The 19,298-nt window shown below is 42.5% G+C and overlaps 1 protein-coding gene across 1 annotated transcript in view; it reads right to left on the reverse strand.

Annotated features, from left to right (window-relative positions):
• Positions 1-5,149: 5,149 nt before the first annotated feature.
• LOC120936626 (U2 snRNP associated SURP domain containing) overlaps positions 5,150-19,298 on the reverse strand; it is a 92,991-nt gene continuing 78,842 nt past the window's right edge. Inside the window, 5 exon segments of the mRNA XM_040349111.1 lie at positions 5,150-5,979; positions 8,431-8,598; positions 10,203-10,315; positions 13,502-13,552; positions 13,554-13,613. Of these exon segments, the coding sequence (XP_040205045.1) occupies positions 5,841-5,979; positions 8,431-8,598; positions 10,203-10,315; positions 13,502-13,552; positions 13,554-13,613 (531 nt within the window). The 3' untranslated portion in view covers positions 5,150-5,840.

Here is a 19,298-nt window from a genome sequence, read left to right on the forward strand (position 1 = left end):
CATGCTTTGATAGTGTGAACAGCATTGTGTGCTGTCTATTGTATGTTGTCCATAGGCATTTAACTGCCTCTCAAAAACACCTGCTTTTAATGCCAGTGAGAACCTAGCATTACTTGGACAATAGTTATTCTGTAATGGTACACTAAAGCAAGTCGTTAACTTTGAAGGCCATATTTAAGCATTTGAGCTAAACATTCATCAACTACTCGTAGTATACTTGCTCTTGAAATATTTAGGCCCCTTTCACACTGGGGCGTTTTTCGAGGGAAGCCTCATCTGCAATCCCAATGTGCTGGTAAAGCACCGCCAAGACCCTAACGTTTAAGGGCGTTTTTGCCGTGCCTCAGTGTGAAAGGGTAAGGCGTTTTTACAGTGCTTTCAATTTATTTCAATGGAGAGGGGCGTTTTTGGAGCGTTTTTTTCAGCACCCAAAAGCTGCTCCAAAGATGCTAGTTGCAGGACTTTTCTCAACGCCCCGCCAGTGCAACGCCTCAGTGTGAAAGGGTAAGGCGTTTTTACAGTGCTTTCAATTCATTTCAATGGAGAGGGGCGTTTTTGGAGCGTTTTTTTCAGCGCCCAAAAGCTGCTCCAAAGATGCTGCTTGCAGGACTCAGTGTGAAAGGGTCCATTAAGATGCATGGAGAGCGTTTTAATAGCGCTATTTTTAACGCTAAAACACTGTAAAAACGCTTAAGAAACTTCGGATTTAGAAAAAAAAAAAAAAAAACATGGGTACCTGAAAAGTATGAAATAACTTAATAAAAAAAACGAACTACAAGCTCCTACAAAGTAAATGATAGATCAGTGTCTTATACATTGGTTATTCTGGAAAAGCGACCAGTGTGATCAGTGCATCAAATGTCCTCTTGCTAAAAGGTAAAATGTTACTCAGTTGTGAAAATACTGTGCATGCCTGAGCCCCACAAATTGGGCAATTGCTTGCAACTCTTAAGTATCTAAGTATGTTCCCTCATGGACCCATGAATCAAATTAAAGGACCACTATACCCGTACCAGACATAGTATGCGTTTTGTGAAAGTGGTACAAACAACATTTACAACTATACAAGTAAAAGGTCAAAAACCTGCACGCAAATCACAGAAATGCCAATGGAGGGAAAAGGTCAAATATATGACAGGTGATAGCATTTAACATAAAATATGCAGCGCTGTAATGATTTTAAAACGCTAGTTACATAAACATAACAAAAATATTAAAAAGTCCTTCTGTGTTAAACAAATAAGTCCTTTTTTCAATCGGCCATGAACTCATTGTGATTCTTTGAGAGTGACTGGGGATAGACCTAGATCGATTGGAGACATCTGACATCGGTATACAGAGACCGAGGCTGGGGTACAAGTTTTTTTTTGGGAACATAGATCCCTGGTAGGGATCAGTTTCTGATAAGCTGCAGTTGTTGTGGAGGATCCCCTTTCTATCATACAGCACTGTTCTGGGGTGATTTGTTGTTTGATGTCACCAGACCATCCCTAGGAGGACTTCACTATACCAACATATTGGCATCCACTATTTTCAACCACAAAGTTTGCATAACATGTATACCATAGTGGGACTACTTGAACTATTAATTTTCCAATATATGCTGTGATTGGTGTCATTAATTTGACACAGGGTGCATTTTTATATTTCATTTTTTATTATTGCACTTATTTTCGACCATTTCTAGCAAGTATTGTCGTTCATTTTTCAGTTCAGCATCATTGAGCACATCGGGATCATCATTTTTGCACAGCTTTTATTAATTACAGTCTTATGATCTTCTGTTCAGTGAGTGTGCACTGCATTGGGGTGAAAGTTGGTGATCTGCATGTGCACTTATAAATTATACCCAGGTGAATAACACTCCATGCATAAATATCAGAGTGGTAACAATATTACACCATATTCTTTTTTTTTTCCCCCTTTCTTTTTTCGGCCTATCGGAAGTTCCAGAGATTAGGATCAAAGGATTCATCATACTCCACATGAGTGGAATTATCAAAGCACGTTTTCTGCACTTAATTGTGTACCCACAAAATTCTGATAAGCCTTCAATCCTTATGGTGGTCGGACACCTTCTTTTGCACTTACATAGTGGGAATATTGGACTTTTTTGTTTAACACAGAAGGACATTTTTATGTTTAAGTAACTAGTGTTTATAATCATTGCAGCGATGCATATTTTATGTTTATTGCTTTGGAGGATTGGATATATTGCATTTTTTTTCTAGCAGCTGTTATTTCATTATATTTTTCTGTTTAGCACTTGCTTTATTTTTTCAGTATCATTTAACATAATCTGTGTTGCAAAACATAACTCTCTGCTTAGCCTTTCCAGTATGCCATAAATCTGCTCACATTCTTAACACTTTTATATATTTATCCCCAAATATCTGTATTTATGGCAAACAAAATCCAATATAATGTATAGGTACCTGCAATAAGCACTTGAGCAATGAGCAAAAAAACCCCGCAGGAGCACCCTGAGGCTGATATGCAAGATACTCCCTAGGTGGGGATTCAGGAAAAAGAGATTTACATATCACATTAAGAGTAGGAAATTCTGGAGCCAGGACTTCTGCTCCAACACTGATTGAGGCACAAAAAGTATATCTTCAGTGTTGGAAGATCCGAGCACAAAAAAGTGATAAAGCATCAGTGGAGACACCTTTTTCCATAACAACTCTTACAGGAGTAAATTTCCCTTCCTAGGGGTAGATTTCCTCTGACTTCCCATTTGTCTCTCTTCGTTCGTAAGTAGGAGATGTTTGTAACTAGGGGACTGCCTGTACTAGCATTAGGCAGACTTTAAGGTCTCAATGGTTTTCCCAGCACTTAAGGCCAATGTATTGTGAAAATCTCCTAAAATTTGCAATTTTTTTAAATGATTAGGTACTAGCAACTCCTGATGCTTGCATTTGACACCTTTTACCATTTTCATTTTCTGCGTAAAAGGGTCTTCTACAAAAAAAAAAAAAAAAAAAAAACTATTTACGAAAATTATGCACTCTCCATATTTTAAATCTATAAAACGTCAGCCCTTACAAAACAGATTAATATCTGCTCTTTACAGTGAAACTGTCCAGGTACATTAACATTTTAAAAATAAAATACATCCAAGTTACAGGCAGCATGTAGTGCCTTGATAATTCTGTTACAATTTTGTCCTACCTGGAAGCCAAGAATCAGAGGAACATTCTGTCCAACCTAAAGCTAATGCCTAGTGCACACCATCAGATTTTTTTTTCATTCAATCCAGTAAGCTGAACACAAAAAATGAAGAGGAGCTTGCTGTACCAACTATCCAATGTTAGTACAGCCCCCCCTCCGGAACACACCGGTCAGCGCTCATAGCCATTGGCTTCCAGTGCTGATCAGATCTCGATCGGCAGCATGTTTGTTTGGCTGGCTTCTGTCAGACAGGCTGGTGTACACACAGATATCCATATAAGCTATAACTGCCCCAGTGTGCAAATGGATCCACAGCATTCAAAAGACAGCGATGACAGAAAAGTGCCTCCACCGGCATAACACACTGTCGCTTACCAGATGAATGTGATCTCTTGGTTATAGGAGATCGATTAGCGCATATGGCCATTAACCCAGCCTGGGGTTTCTGTATGATGAGATATGTGCCTCAGCTTGCATAGAAGATGTCTCACATATCACAACGATTCGGGGTACACCACATAGGACAAAATAGACTTGCATAGCATAAAACCCTTTGAGTTTAGTAAATGTCATAAAAATGCACTTACATTGAGTAATAGAATACTGGCATATAAAAAAAAAAAGTGTGCATTTTTATGACATTAAACTCAAAGGGTTTTATGCTAATCGATCTCCTATAACCAAGGGATCACATTCATCTGGTAAGCGGCAGTGCATTATTCTGGTGGAGGCACTGTTCTGTCATCACTTTCTTCTGAATGCTGTTGATCCATTTGCACACTGGGGAAGGTATAGCTTATATGGACTCTGACTTTGCCGTTTATGACACAGTTTGTCAGTGTCATTCTCAAGAATTGCTTTTTCATCCTTGCCTTTATTATATTTTTACATGGACTGAGATCCATTCACTTGATATCTTCTAGTTCTCTATTTATTTTTGGAGATATTATTTATTATTATTTGTATAATATTTTGTGTCACCATTTCGTGGCCTATTGATCAATTTGCATAATCATTTTTTCACCTATTTATTGCTTAGCACTATAACCAATTTTATTTGTGGTTCTATTTAGTATTTATGATCATAAGTGTCAGTTATAGTCCACGTTAGCACAGCTTTTTTCATTATCATTATTATTAGTGTTGTATAACATTTTCAGTTGCCGCTTCACCATTTATTGAATTAGGCAGTACATTTTTTTGATATTGATGATGGCGTACACACAGGCGAATGTTGGCCGGTTTCTGTTGAACCAGTGGATATTCAGCCAGTGTGCATCAGGCTTTACCTCTGCCATGTACGAGTACAGTGTGTGAGAATCTAAATGTCACCAAGAATCTGGCATTGACCTGCTAACAGCAATGGGTTAGCCAGACATCAGACATAAAGTCAACACTCTATATATATTGTGTGTGCAGGGTTCAGAAGAACAGAAATCAACTGAGGGTTATCAGAGTAACATGTAGGCACCACAAGGTTCCTCTAGGTTTGAAAGTATTTTCAGAAAACACAAATAGACCTGACATATTCACCTTTAACTGAGAACTAACGGTCACAGCATACACTTAATTTTATAACATCAGTATTGTAATAGTAGTACAAACAGTATTTGACAACCCAATATAAAAGTTGTACTTGGAAAAAAAACTTCCACAACTTCAGGGATCCCTCTGCATGCTTTACTGCTTCTCTTCTGCTGTAAACTTTTAATTTCTAAGAGAACATATCCATGTACCTTGCTACGTGCAAGCAGTGATTCCTGTACCGATGCCATATCTGAAACTTTCTCCCAGCTCCTCTGTAGCTTAGAAGGCAGGCTCTGAAATGTGTGACACAGCAGTGCCGACTTACAGGGCATAATGAATATATGACACAGAATTCAAGGAAGTAAACGTGAGGATCTTCACAACGTAAGTCTACAAACTTAAAGATCATTCAGAATAATGGGAGTAGTCAAAAAATAATTGAAATACAATGTGGAAAAATAATTTGACTTTATGACCATGCTTTAAGCATACTTGCCATGATAGGGCTGAAAGCCCGCCAAGCAGCTGCATGTAAGCACATATTCAATGTAAAGCCGCCATTCATTTCCTAGACTTTGAAAAAAATTAAATAGTATACAACATTAAATCACAATTTCTACACTCAGATCCAAATAGCTCACACTGATTGCCAGCAGAAGCATCTTTTCCTCTGAGCAAAGGCCCAAGCAAGATAATAATCATTTTAGATTTTATTTGAAACCTAACGCAAATTCTGCAAAGCTACAAAAATGAGGGCAAGGAAACAAGTTCACATTTTAAAAACAAACAATGATAGGGGAGGCAGAGAAAAAAAAATTATGTTTACTACCGCCAGCAGATCATATACAGACAGTGGTGGAGAAATTCCTAGCACGAACAGTTCATTTGGTGGAAATACATAGTCACGGTGGACAGGGCTTTCTTTGTACAATATAAAACAGTGACAAGTTCTACAGATGCAGTTACTTACATGCATTCACAGAAAATGTAGGAATGCTGCCTTATTGGGTTTTTGATATTTTTTACTGTTTTTTTTTCCGGGTTTTTTTCCCTCTCAAATGTCTCAGGCACAAAGAAAAAAAAAAAAAGCAATTTAAATGACATCTTCATAAAAAAAAAAAAGGTGGTGGTAAGAAGTCCTGTCAGTGTTTGCTTTTCTTTGACTTTTTGTGAGATCTGTGTGGGGATCGGGACTGGGATCTGGACTTTTTCATAGATTTTTTAGGGGATCTTGATCGTGACCGTCGAGATCTTTTAGGCGTTCGAGATCCAGATGGTGACCTGAAACACAATGTTTGTGCTTGTATGAGACATTTGTGTGTAAAAACTGTTGCATACCAATTATAATATCAATTCACATGTCTAAATTCACAAAAGACGACACAATAGCTTCAATTTACCTTTAAAAAACAAACAGTCACGAAGAAAGGGTATGCAAGAACCTGAATAATTTGTTTCAAATATTTGTACACATATGCTTGTTAAATATGTACACTTCCCCCTTACCACCTTTTTCTTGCACGGGCAACTCAGTGTGTACAATCTTGGCATGCCGTGGGTGCAGAGATTAATTAACACTGATGTACGTACACAGGAGTTACGTTTTTTTTTTTTGGCCCAGTCAATCAAGACAGCTGCAGACTCTGAACCCAAAACAAGACCAAACGATGAGGGGGGAGTATAGACATAGTTGCTTTATAGCTGACCTTAAAGTGGTTGTAAAGGCAGGTGTTTTTTTTTTTTTATCTTAATGCATTCTATGTGCATGTGTTCAGTCAGCACAGCACACAGGCACTGTACCAGAATGTAAACTGAGCGGGACATGCACTGGCCAGTGTACATTTTAAAGAACACTGCATGCAGGCAGGTTTATTTTATTGCTGAAGACACACTGTACGTCTCTTCTGCAAAATAAAGGCGGCCTGTTTTTAGCAGAGACCCTAGAGAATACAGAGGAGGCTGTTGCAGTTTTTTTTTTATGTCACATGGTATTTGCATAGTGTTTTTTCAAACTTTTTTTTGGGCAAACATACACTTTAATTTTAATGTAAAAAAACACACACACACACACACACACACACACACACACACACACACACACACACACACACACACACACACAAATATATAACCGTTTGCTAAAATATAAATGTTATGCCGAGTAAATAGATACATAACATGTCAAGCTTTAAGATTGTCACCATTCCACAAGCATGCGCAAACTAAGATACTTTAAAAACTTCATAGGTGACACTTTAAAACCCTTTACAGGTTACCAGTTTAGAGCTACAAAGGAGGTCTAGCTTTAGCATTATTGCTCTTGCTTCAACGTTTGCGGCGCTACCTCACATGGGTTGTGCCGTAAACACTGTTAACATATGTGTAATATATATATATTTTATTATATACATTTTTACACTGTTCCTTATTTTATTTTTCGTCACTTAATTTAATTTCCGAGAAATCCCTTGTGATAGAAATAAAGCATGACAGGTCCTCTTTATGGAGACATCTGGGGTCCGTGAACTCATTGGCTTTCGAGTAAGAAAAGCCTGGAGAGGCACCAGAAGGTGGCAGGACAGGGGGGCCCCCCTTTTCCGCAGTCAGTATAAGCAATCCAGTGGCTTATTAGCTGCTAGGATTTCTCTTACTTTGCCAGCTGAAGACAATGATAAAGGGTTATGACCGACCCCTGTACTGCATCCATTACCGCAGTATAACCACTTGAAGTCAATCATGTACATGATTTGATGGCAAGTAGTTAAGAAAAACAGAATGTGAGCCATTAAGGCAGTTGACGCGGCAGCAACTGTCAAATGTCACAATGATCTCTAGCCTCTAATTAATGCACTGAAAAAATCACAGGAAGGAAACAAAATCTGCTCTTAAAGTCCACCCTAAAAATAAAATCCCTGCATCTACAGACATCTGCGATCAAACACTAACCCATCTACCTGTAACAAAGAAATCAGTAAACATACCTTTTTTGAAGCTGATCCGACCCGATCTCCAGCGGCAGAAGCTCTGCAGAGGACACAGACAACAACGGCTGTGAAATGAATGGGGAGTGACGTCACTCATGGGACGTACTATGGGGCTTTCGTTGTTGACAGTGTCCTCTGCACCCGCCTCCACAGCGAAGCCGCGGCTGACAGCTCAGCATGGATCGTCGAATTGGCTTCCAAAAAGGTATGTATAGTGATTTCTTCTTTACAGGGCTAGGTAGGGTTAGTGTTAGATCGGGGATGTCTGTAGATGCAGGAAATTAAGTGTTAGGGTGGACTTCTACTTTAAGCTAAATTCCTGCTTTCCGAATGCTGCCTTCACCTAACAAGCTGAGAACATCAGATTCTGAACAGGTTCCTTACCACATTTTAAGTAGGGCTGTGGCATTTTTTTTATTATAATATATAAAAAAAAGGATTTAGCCTGGTAACAGGCGCCTTTTAAGAAGTATTCAAACTACAATTAAAGCCAGCACAGCCACAAGTGGAGAGGTGTCAGGCTCTTCAGCACACAACACAAATATAGGTTTTACACATTTTCCCTGCAACTGTGATTATGCCAGAATGGTCATTGTTACAGTGCAAACCAACTGAACAAAATGTCCACATCCTTAACGAATACAGAAGAAATTGTCTTTCCTTTCTCGGTTTGTATTTGCAAAAATAAGTGTATGTGAAAATAATTTATTTAGTAAATTTTAAAATGCATGATGAATTTATAGCTCACCTTTTGGACTTCTTAGTGGCATCTCTGGGAGAGTCTTTATGAGTGGATCGTGATCTGGAGCCATCCTTGTGTGACCTCTCAGATCGTTCTGATTTTGGTGAAGGAGATTTGCCTCGCTTACTACTGATACTGCGTGATGGACTGGGGAACCACTGTGACGTTTTTTTCCTGGAGGAATGTGAACAAACAGAAACCCACCATTTATAAATCCATATTTAGAAGCCTGAAAACTACTCCCATCCAATACTACTTAAACACACGTGTCAGTCAACTCAAAACTGCCTCTCATAGTAAATAAACATAGCTGAACTAAAGTGCAAAAAAAGTTAAAAGTAAAGATTAGAATTTTGCCAAAGACCTTAGGAGAAAGGCCAATAGTGGATTGACAGAAAAAAAATGTAATAAAGTCAAACATGCTGAGATAAAACATAACCAATGTGTATGGACAAATCTGTAAACCCATTGGCAGTCATCAGGTTAATGGTTTTTTTTGTAATCCCAGAGACTCTCTCCTTCCCTATGTTGTATCACCAATAAAAATGACAGATTTTGGACAGGAAAGGGCTGGGGCCCCACACATGTTGCAGTAACTATATCCTGTATCCTTGGATTATACTGTGCTGGCATTTTGCTCTGCTGCTGGCCACATGAAAAGGATTCCCGTTCAGTCCTGACCTTCGAGATTTCACAAGTGCAATTTTAAAAGCATTTTTATGCATACCATAAGTTACCTCAATTCCAAAAAAGTTAGGACGCGGTGAAAATCTACACGAACAAAATAAAACAATCTGCAAATCTCAAACCTTATTGTATTCACAATAGTAAACATCAAATGTTTTAAACGAGAAAATCACCAAGAAAATAAATTGGGAAAATTTAAATTTGATGGCAGCAACAAGTCTCACAAAAGTTGGGGCAGGGCCATTTTTACCACAGTGCATCATTCCCTCTTCTTTAACAAAACTCTAAACATCTGGAACTGAGGAGACCAGTTGCTGGAGATTTGGGAGCAAACCCCATCGTCATTCCTCTCCTAACTGCCTGCATGAGGCCATGACTTGCTGAGGGTTAAGAAATCGTAAAACCCAGAAACGAGCAGCCACCCCATAATACCTATTGTCAAGTCACACCCAGTAGACATGTGTCCCCAATAACGTGCTGGGTCCTCTGTCCCAGAGCAATCACTGACCGTAATTACTGGTTTGTGAACGTGAGAAACATTTTAATGTGATTTTTTTTTAATATTGCCTTGCACTGAGATCTCCATTTTTGTAAGACAATTTGCAAAAGTGAATACAAGACTTGAGGATTGGTTGTTTAGGAGTTTTTGCTCATTTTGTTAAAGCAAAAGTGACAGGATGCAAGCTGGACATAAGTTGTAATAAATAAGTTGACCAGTCGCACATAATTCATTGCTGTGTTCAACAACAGGGAACAGGCAAACCCAGAAACTGTCTTGTATCAAACGTATTGCTCAGAGACAACATATACTTCTTACCTCAAGCTTATTCTGAAACAGAAAAGCTATTGTAAAGTCAAGGTAACAGTGTCGAAATGCAAATATAGGCAAATTATCATCATTAGACATTGCAAAAAAATACAGCTTCACCTTAGTTTGTTCCATCAGGAAAACTAAATTGGTAACACGAGGAACTGCACTGATTGAAGCCACTTACAAAGCCTTAAACATCCTTACCAAGATTATGCAGATGAGATTTTAGATATTTGAAAAAGGAGTGCTAAAGATAAACCAAAAGGCTCCATATACTGACCTCTCTTTTCTTGTTGGTGTGGACTCGTCTTTGTCTTTTTTGTCTTTTGTTCGATATTCAAACTTTTCCTTATCTTTCTTATCTCTGTCTCTTTCCCTCTCCATCTCTTTTCCCTTTCCTGAAAAAAAAAAGAAAAGGATTAACCGATAATGGACTATTACTGGAAACATACTGTCCACCTAGGTGGTTTCAAAGGTAAACAACTTAACATTAACGCATATGCCAAGGGCAAAAAAAAAAAAACAACATGCAGTAAATCTCTGCAATACATGAACATTTCCCAATGTTTTATCCCTTAGAAGACCCTGCAAGTACAGAAAATGGATGAACGAACAAGGGCAGCTAAATGGGAGACACCCTGTATAAAAGTCTTAGTGCATACAGCCAGAGGACTGTTGGCTTGCTCCTTGGCATGACTCTTGGCGCCAAGAGTCATTACCAGGTTAACATAATACATCAACTGGACCAGTTTGGAGCAATGAGAATTACCAGAATTACCTCAATCTTGATCCTGTCAAGCAGATGAGGAAGGCGTTTAAGAGGGGAAAAAAGGAATAGATCAAGGTGAAATGATTCCACAGAGTTACCAGAGCATTCACTATATCTGCTATAGGATTTCTATATCTAGGGGATACACCTGTGCAGTTTGCTATTGAACCTTTGGGGCCAGGAGGCCGACATTCAGCATCCCTACGCACAACAAAAATCTGGAGCACCACTAGGGCACTACTCTGGTTTCCCCCTGGGTATGCCGTTGACTGTGGAAGTTTGTTTGCCAATTGTCTATACTTGAGATGTGCACTGTGATCAAGGTGGGAATGTCAAGTTCTGCCTAGGTGGGGACTCTTGCTGTGAAGGGACTTTGGCTTCTCAACTTGCTGTGAAGGGACTTTGTTTGACCTGAAGTCCGAGAATGCGGATCGTGAGACCAGACTCCGGCAACAACCAATTTCCCCGTACCGAAAGGATGCCCAGGACACTTCCCCAGCCTGACAAGCTGGCTTCTGTTGGGACGGAAGGAAATATTTCCCTAAATCCAAAGTCAGGATCTTAAACCATCAAGCAGGAACAAGTGGATCCTTAGTGCCAAATGAATCATTATATACAGGGACAGAAGGTCTTAAAAGGAGAAGGTCCAGCCAAAGTTCATTTGACAGAAACTTCTATGGATCACAGGAGTGCAGTTAGTTTTGCACTCCTGTGACCCATTTTCAGCAGAGAGCGGGCTGACGTCTGATCCGCCAGGTGCATGGACTGACACCCGGCTCAGCCTCTCAGCGGAGCCGTTGAAAGCCTGAGCTGGCACCCACACCCCCGCGCTCCAATGAGCGAGGAGAGGGCAAAGCAGAAAGCTGTGGCTGACATTCTACAGCTCTCTGCACACAGAGCTCTGGAAAAAAGAGCGATCGGCGGGGTTCGATCGCTCAGTTTCTCAGTGCAGAGGCACTGGGGGACATATGCTGCATCCACTGAGACTATGATTCTAACAAAATAATTATAATCGTTTATTTCTCTTTTAAGTATAATTGGGCAAACGGCCTCCATTTTAAGGCAGTTCTAACATGAAGCCCAAGGGGCTCTTCATGGAAAACAGAGGAGGTCAGACAACTCCTGGACAAATCTGAGTTTGGAAAGTCTGACATTTGTCCTGAGGAAACTCTCTGGCCTGAGTGGTTTTACAGGACAAGAGCTAGCTACTTAAAATAAAAGGCCGGAGGAGACTAAAGTAGCAGGAGAAGATTGAAGATATTAGTTCTCTGTGGCTCGTGCACTCCACCATCGCTGTGATGCAACCGGAAGTGGGAACTGATACTTGTCAAAACTACGTACCCGCTTGCTCCAACCACCCCTCAGAATCTGGTGCAATTGTGCATGGTAGCCAATCAGCTTCTAACTTCAGCTTGTTTAATTAAGCTTTGATAATAAAACCTGGAAGCGGGTTGTTTCTATGCAGAACTGCATCAAAGTTTGCAATATCCAGTTTTAAGGGTCAGGGTTGAGAGAACCCCACTTTCTCCCCCCTCTCTCTTTTCTGTCTCCATGTCTCCCCTACTCTATTTTTTTGCTGTTTGTTTTTCCCCATTTTTTTTTTTATTGATGCTAATGAGGAGGCCACATTGTCTCTTTCGGACAAACCTATATTGGGATGTAAGGCATAGGCACTTTGTGGTAAAGGGAAACAGTTGGTGTACACTATTTTTCAGGAGAGCTGGGAAATACCTGCGCTGTTCTTTATATGCATTTGTGTAGTCCTGGCTTATCCCGTTTGATTAACTTACTGAGCCTTACACCATTGGAAAGTTAGTTTCATTTGAAAAAATCTGCCTGCCAGAAATGGTTCTTCTACTGTTTTTATGTCAGTGGAGACGGGTGGGACCATCATTTGGTTTGAGGATGCACCCACCCTTTTATACTTGTATGCTACGGTTTTGTATTTTTGCATTTCAAATTTCTTTGAATAAAAACTATTGAAAAGAAGAAGCATAAAATAATTTTTTTGTACAATGCAGGAAAAAAACAACAGTACAATCATTCAAAACGGCTTACGGTATTGCAGGCAACACTGAAATAATCCAAATTGTTATTCAACACTAGGTAATTCATTCTAGTGAGGAAAGTACTAAGAAAGTGCATGACCTGACAGACATTTGCATAACAGAGCTTTTCTATCTAGAAGAATCAATTGGCCACTGTGGAAAAGGGCTCCATTTTCACACAGGTGATCAGAAAAATCATGACTTTTGTAAGTTGAAAGACACAAGAGACCCTAAAGCCAGTGGGTTATCTGATAAGGAAGAGACTACAGGCTAGCATTTGTTACCGACACACTACACCCTCCATGCTATTCCTTGGAATATTTTACTTAACTACTAATCTGATGCACTTCAATCTGAGGGCTTGACTTGAGTTCACTTGGGCATTCTCCCTGGGTAAAAGATAATATGTGGCAGGAGATAGAGATTGATGATGTTCAGGTATCTGTACTGACCATAAGCTTCTCTATTCAGGTTTCTGACCTAAACCGGCAGTGAGGAATAAATATCAAAGTGCAGATCAAGTGCAACCAAAATGACCTTTACACCTCCCTAATTTGATGAACAAATACCTAAACGTGTGAACTCGTTACATTATTTTACCAGGAACAAAAGTCACTTCCGAAACCCAACACTTCTGTCTAAATGGAAGCGATCTTAGAAAACTAAGAAAGATGGGTGGTGACCTCTCAATGTAGCCTGTAAGCAGACAATGTGCCCCAAGGCAAATAGGAGATGAAAACTTAAATAAGTAAAAAACAGTACCCTTTGCAGAAGCTTGTCTCGATAGTGTTCAACTTGTTCCTGAATATTCTGGTCCTGGACTTCTTCGCCTTTTTCCAGATTCAATTTCATCTTGAAACTTCATTACTTTGAGCTAAAGAGGAAAAAGTAAGCAATGAACATAAAAGTAGAACTATTGACAATTTTCTATTCGTTAAAAAGGTGTATTTGAAATGGTAAACTACCAAATCACATATATAAGAATGTTATGCTGAGTAAATTGATACCCAACATGTCACACTTGAAAGTTGCACCCGCTCGTGGAATGGCAACAAACTTTTACACTTAAAAATCCCCATAGGCGACATTTAAAGAATTCTACAGGTTGCATGTTTTGATGTTACAGAGGAGGTCTAGGGCTAGAATTATTGCTCTTGCTCTAACAGCCACAGCTAATACCTCTACATGTGTGGGTTGAACACCATTTTCATATGCAGGCACTGCTCATGTATCCATGCGCTTCTGCGCTTTAAATAAAAACTGCCCTTTAGAGAGCAATGAGCGGAAGTGAAGTTTGACGTCGCTTCCATCCTGCAATGATATGGAGATGGGTGGGGCCCATCTTCCCCTCACTCATGTCAGCCCAGGGACAGGGCCCTCTCCCGCGCCAATAAAAATGATGTGTTCGCTGCGAATCCGCTCTACATGTTTTGCGTATCATTACGCTTCTTCAGGCGCATGATAGTAAAACAGGTCATATTGAGTAGTATAACACGGACCTAGATACCAAGGCACTGACATATATCTAGAGTAGATAGCCAGTCAGGATTGTAAGTATAGTAATAAACAGCGGAGTAGTAAAGAAAGCACTGTCTGCTGGTAAGCAGAGAAGGTTTTTTTTTCAGATGTAGTTGACTAAACCCACTAGGGTATGCACAAGAATAGTAGGACTATTGCGTAGACTGGGCAAGGACAACCTGTCCAAAATGGTGCCCGAAGATGGAAACGTGTCCAAGGTCTTAAAACCTGGGTAGGTGGCGTAGTTAACGGTCCTGTTTAATCCCTTCCTGTGAGCTGCTCAGTTTATTAAATAACTGTAGTTGTTGGAAGTGATAATAGAGCATGGGCATTAAGTACCCATGTGCCGTTTAAAGTCCAATTTCTTAGCGTAATTAGTGTCTATTTTTTTTAAATTGACTACTATACAGGTCTACAAAAACTAGCTAAATATCACACAATGGTCAGACATGGTGACTAGGGATGAGCTCCAGCGTGTTTGCATCATACACGTGCAGAGCCCGCCAGGAAGTCTGCACGGCGCTGCGCTAACCACATCCAGGGAGAGAGATCAGGAAATGACTCCCTGGCTGTAATTATCACAGCGCCGTGCAGACTTCCTGTCGGGCTCTGCATGTGTACGATGCAAACACGCTGGAGCTCATCCCTAATGGGACACATTCCAATTGCACACAGTACACTGTCATCCAGCGCTCATGGACACAAAGAGCAGTCTCTTGGAGGTTGCAAAAAGCCAATTCTTTATTCAACCAAAATTAAGTTAAAATGCAGTCTGAGTGAATATAAAAAAAAAAGAAAACTTGCACTATAACCTGGATCCTCTAAGCAACGAGAGGCCGACAGTTTCCAGTGAAGGTCAATAGTCACACAGCATGGAGTGTTCTACGGCGCATCCATTCCATCTTGCGGCTGTGTCTCCGACTTTTGTGTCAGTGTCTCAGTGGGACTGATGTCACTGACACATATGGGACTTCCTGGTTCTCTTCCCGCTGATGCGCTCCAGGTTTAGCTCGCCGCACGTCCCTCCACATGCTGACCTGCGTGTTCCAATGTGACTCTCTCCACAGGGTGTTGGTGGCCGCCTCCTCCCCTCTGTTCCATCGTACACTCCACCATACTGTGTGACTATTGACCTTCACTGGAACCTGCTGGCCCCTCGTTGCTTAGAGGATCCCAGGTAATATTGCTAGTTTTACTTTTTTTAGATTCACTCAGGACTGCATTTTAGCTTCATTTTGGTTGAATAAAGAATTCGTTTTTTGCAACCGCCAAGAGACTGTCTGCTCTTTGTGTCCCATGAGCGCTGGATTACTGTGTATGGTTTTTTGTACCTGTAGTTTCCAGTCACGTTTTTTATCCAGCAGCACTGGGCTCACATCCCTCGCCATTGAATTTTGCTCCCGCCCCATTTGACTTTGTTATTCCCCATACAGGGTCTACAGTTTTAGCGCTGGTGATAATGCTGTTCTATATTTTCCAATTGCACACTCATGTTTGAGCATGTTCCAAATATCATCGAAGTATATACATATCATTGCTTGGGAAAACGTTCTACAGTCTAAAAGAATGTCCCTGCTACTAGGTTATCCTGAAACAAAAAAAGCTTTTGTACAGTCAACAGTGCCTATAAATGCAAACAGGAATTTACTTGGCAAATACAGGGAATGCTTAGTAGAGAGCATGGGCCGGTACAAGGGGGGGGGGGGGGGGGGCAGAATGGGAGGGGTGCCCTGGGCGCTACTTATTTACTGGAGGAAGGGGGGCGCATGTGAAGTGCTAGCTGTAGTGCTTAAAAACTGTCTGCACACACCAGCCGCTAATACCTACACCTGCAATGATGTGCCGAGTGCGCTCCTGCACCCGGCAGAAACGTAGAACAGACCAGCGGTTCACTTATTGACTCCCCCTGTCAGTGAAGAAACCACCCCCCCCCCCCCTTGCAGGCGCTTGGTATTCCCTACCCAGCGTCACACACTGAGAGGCTGGCCGGAGGCGGGATGGGAACAGTGCGAGGAGGGGTGGTTAGCAGCGTGGCTCTCCCTCCACCCCCATCATTGAAGCTGTGATGGCGGCAGTGTGAGCGGGGGAGAGGCGAGCTACAGGATCTCAGAATGTTTCGTCCCCCCTCCTCCTCCCTTCTCCTGTCAGCAGTGCGGGAGGAGAGACAGCGCTCTCTCATTACTTTCACCGCGTTGTTAATCTTCTGGAACTACATGTCCCATGATGCTCCAGACTAGTGGAGCATCATGGGACATGTAGTTCCAGAAGATCAACAACGCGGGGGAGTCAATAAGTGAAGCGCGGCGAAAGTAATGAGAGAGCGCCTGTCTCTCCTCCCGCACTGCGACAGGAGAAAGGGGTGGGGGGGGGGCGAAACATTCTGAGATCCCGTAGCTCGCCTCTCCCCCACTCACACTGCCGCCATCACAGCTTCAATGATGGGGGTGGAGGGAGGGGCTTGACAGCACCCACTACAACTGCCAGCTTTCCTTTATGGTGTCACCTGGGTGCTGTCCGCCACCCCTCCTTGCACTGTTCCCATCCCGCCTCCGGCCAGCCTCTCAGGAAAGAGACTACAGCTCCCAGCATGCACTCTGCTTGGGGAAAAAAAGAGAGAGAAAGAGATCCCATAACCCAGAAACAAGCCGGGGGAATGAATGATATACTTAACTGCTCCAAAAGAGAGGAGTGTACCGGGGAAGCCAAAGAGGGAGCCATGCTGCTGCTGCTAACCAGCACCACCAGAGAGAGCCACGCTGCTAACCAGAATCACCAGAGAGAGCCACGCTGCTAACCAGCACCACCAGAGAGAGCCACGCTGCTAACCAGCACCACCAGAGAGATCCACGCTGCTAACCAGCAACCACCGAGAGAGCCACGTTGCTAACCAGCACCACCAGAGAGAGCCACGCTGCTAACCAGCACCACCAGAGAGCCACGCTGCTACCAGCACCACCAGAGAGAGCCACGCTGCTAACCAGCAGCACCACCAGAGAGAGCCACGTTGCTAACCAGCACCACCAGAGAGCCACACTGCTAACCAGCACCACCAGAGAGCCACGCTGCTAACCAGAACCACCAGAGAGAGCCACGCTGCTAACCAGAACCACCAGAGAGAGCCACGCTGCTAACCAGAACCACCAGAGAGCCACGCTGCTAACCAGAACCACCAGAGAGAGCCACGCTGCTAACCAGAACCACCAGAGAGAGCCACGCTACTAACCAGAACCACCAGAGAGAGCCACGCTGCTAACCAGAACCACCAGAGAGAGCCTCGCTGCTTACCAGCACCACCAGAGAGAGCCACGCTGCTAACACAGCACCACCAGAGAGAGCCACGCTGCTAACCAGCACCACCAGAGAGAGCCACGCTGCTAACCAGCACAAGCCAGAGAGAGCCACGCTGCTAACCAGCACCACCAGAGAGAGCCACGCTGCTAACCAGCAACCACCAGAGAGAGCCACGCTGCTAACCACAGCCACCAAGAGGAGCCACGCTGCTAACCAGCACCACCAGAGAGAGCCACGCTGCTAACCAGCACCACCAGAGAGAGCCACGCTGCTAACCAGAACCACCAGAGAGAGCCACGCTGTTAACCAAAACCACCAGAGGGCCACACTGCTAACCAGCACCACCAGAGAGAGCCACGCTGCTAACCAAGCACCACCAGAGAGAGCCACGTTGCTAACCAGCACCACCAGAGAGAGCCACGTTGCAACCAGGCACCACCAGAGAGAGCCACGCTGAGCCACTACCAGGGTACAGACATGCTACACTATGCAGAAGTTTCGCTGGGTCTGGTAAGAGGGCCTGTAGGCAATTATCCTTTTCTGATCCTAGGGACTGAGCCATTAGGAACTGCTAAGCTGCTATCCTCTAGACCTAATACAGCCTCTGCAGGCTAGAGGATAGCAGGTTTAAGCAATTGTTGACTGCCACAATGAGCTCCAATGCTGTGCTGCTGGCCCTAAAATATTGTGTGTGTGTGGGGGCGCAGTTTGCCATGTTCGCCCTGGGCACCAAATTACCTTGTCCCGGCACTGGTAGAGAGTGCAATAAAATTCAAACTTTGTCAGAGAGGCAAGAAAAATAAATATTGCGCTTTGAGTTTGGAATACCAAGCAAGCAACAAATGAGCATTTATAGGAGAGACAAAGAGGCTGCGGCTTATGTTAACCCCTTGCTGCCATCTGCAAATATATATATGCAGCCTCACTGAAGTGGGGCTTTTTCTGTGAGGCCGCATATATATGTGTACATGTGTTTTTTGCTGAAAGCACGCAGCACAGTGCACTCCCAGGACAGACTGGTCCTCTCAAACGGGAGGCTCTTAAAAAAGGTGGCCAGTCTTTCAAAAAGCCTCAGCCTAAGGGGTCTCATCCAGGACCCCCCCAGTGTGAGAAGTCTGACCCGTCTATCCCCAAATACTGCTAAAAATCAGATTACTGGTAAAAAAAAACAAAAAAAAAAAAAAAAACATAAATCTTTACCCATAGTATGCAGACGCTATAACTTTTGTGCAAACCAATCAAACGCTTATTGCGATTTTTATTTAACCAAAAATAGGTAGAATATATATTATCCTAAACTGATGAAGACATTTTATTTTAAAAATATATATTTGTTAGTATTAAATGAAGGGGGAAGTGTGCTAACCCCTTAAAAGGAGTTCTCCAAGCTAAAACTTTTAACCCCCGCTGTGCCCGGGGCTGTAAAACTATACAAAATAAACTTTCACTTACCTGCCTACGATCCCCCGTTGTTCTGATATCGCCGTCCCGTTCTCCGGTCTCTTCCACTTCCTGCGGGTCGGTGACTCACAGTGCGCTCAGCCTATCAGCGGCCGCAGCAATGTCCCGCCGCGGCCGCTGATAGGCTGAGCGCACTGTGAGATCACCGACCCGCAGAAGGTGGAGAGACCGGGACCGGAGAACGGGACGGCGATATCGGAACAACGGGGGATCGTAGGCAGGTAAGTGAAAGTTTATTTTGTATAGTTTTACAGCCCGGGCACAGCGGAGGTTAAAAGTTTAGCTTGGA

The sequence above is a fragment of the Rana temporaria genome, chromosome 4, assembly GCF_905171775.1.
Source record: "Rana temporaria chromosome 4, aRanTem1.1, whole genome shotgun sequence".
NCBI lineage: Eukaryota > Metazoa > Chordata > Amphibia > Anura > Ranidae > Rana > Rana temporaria.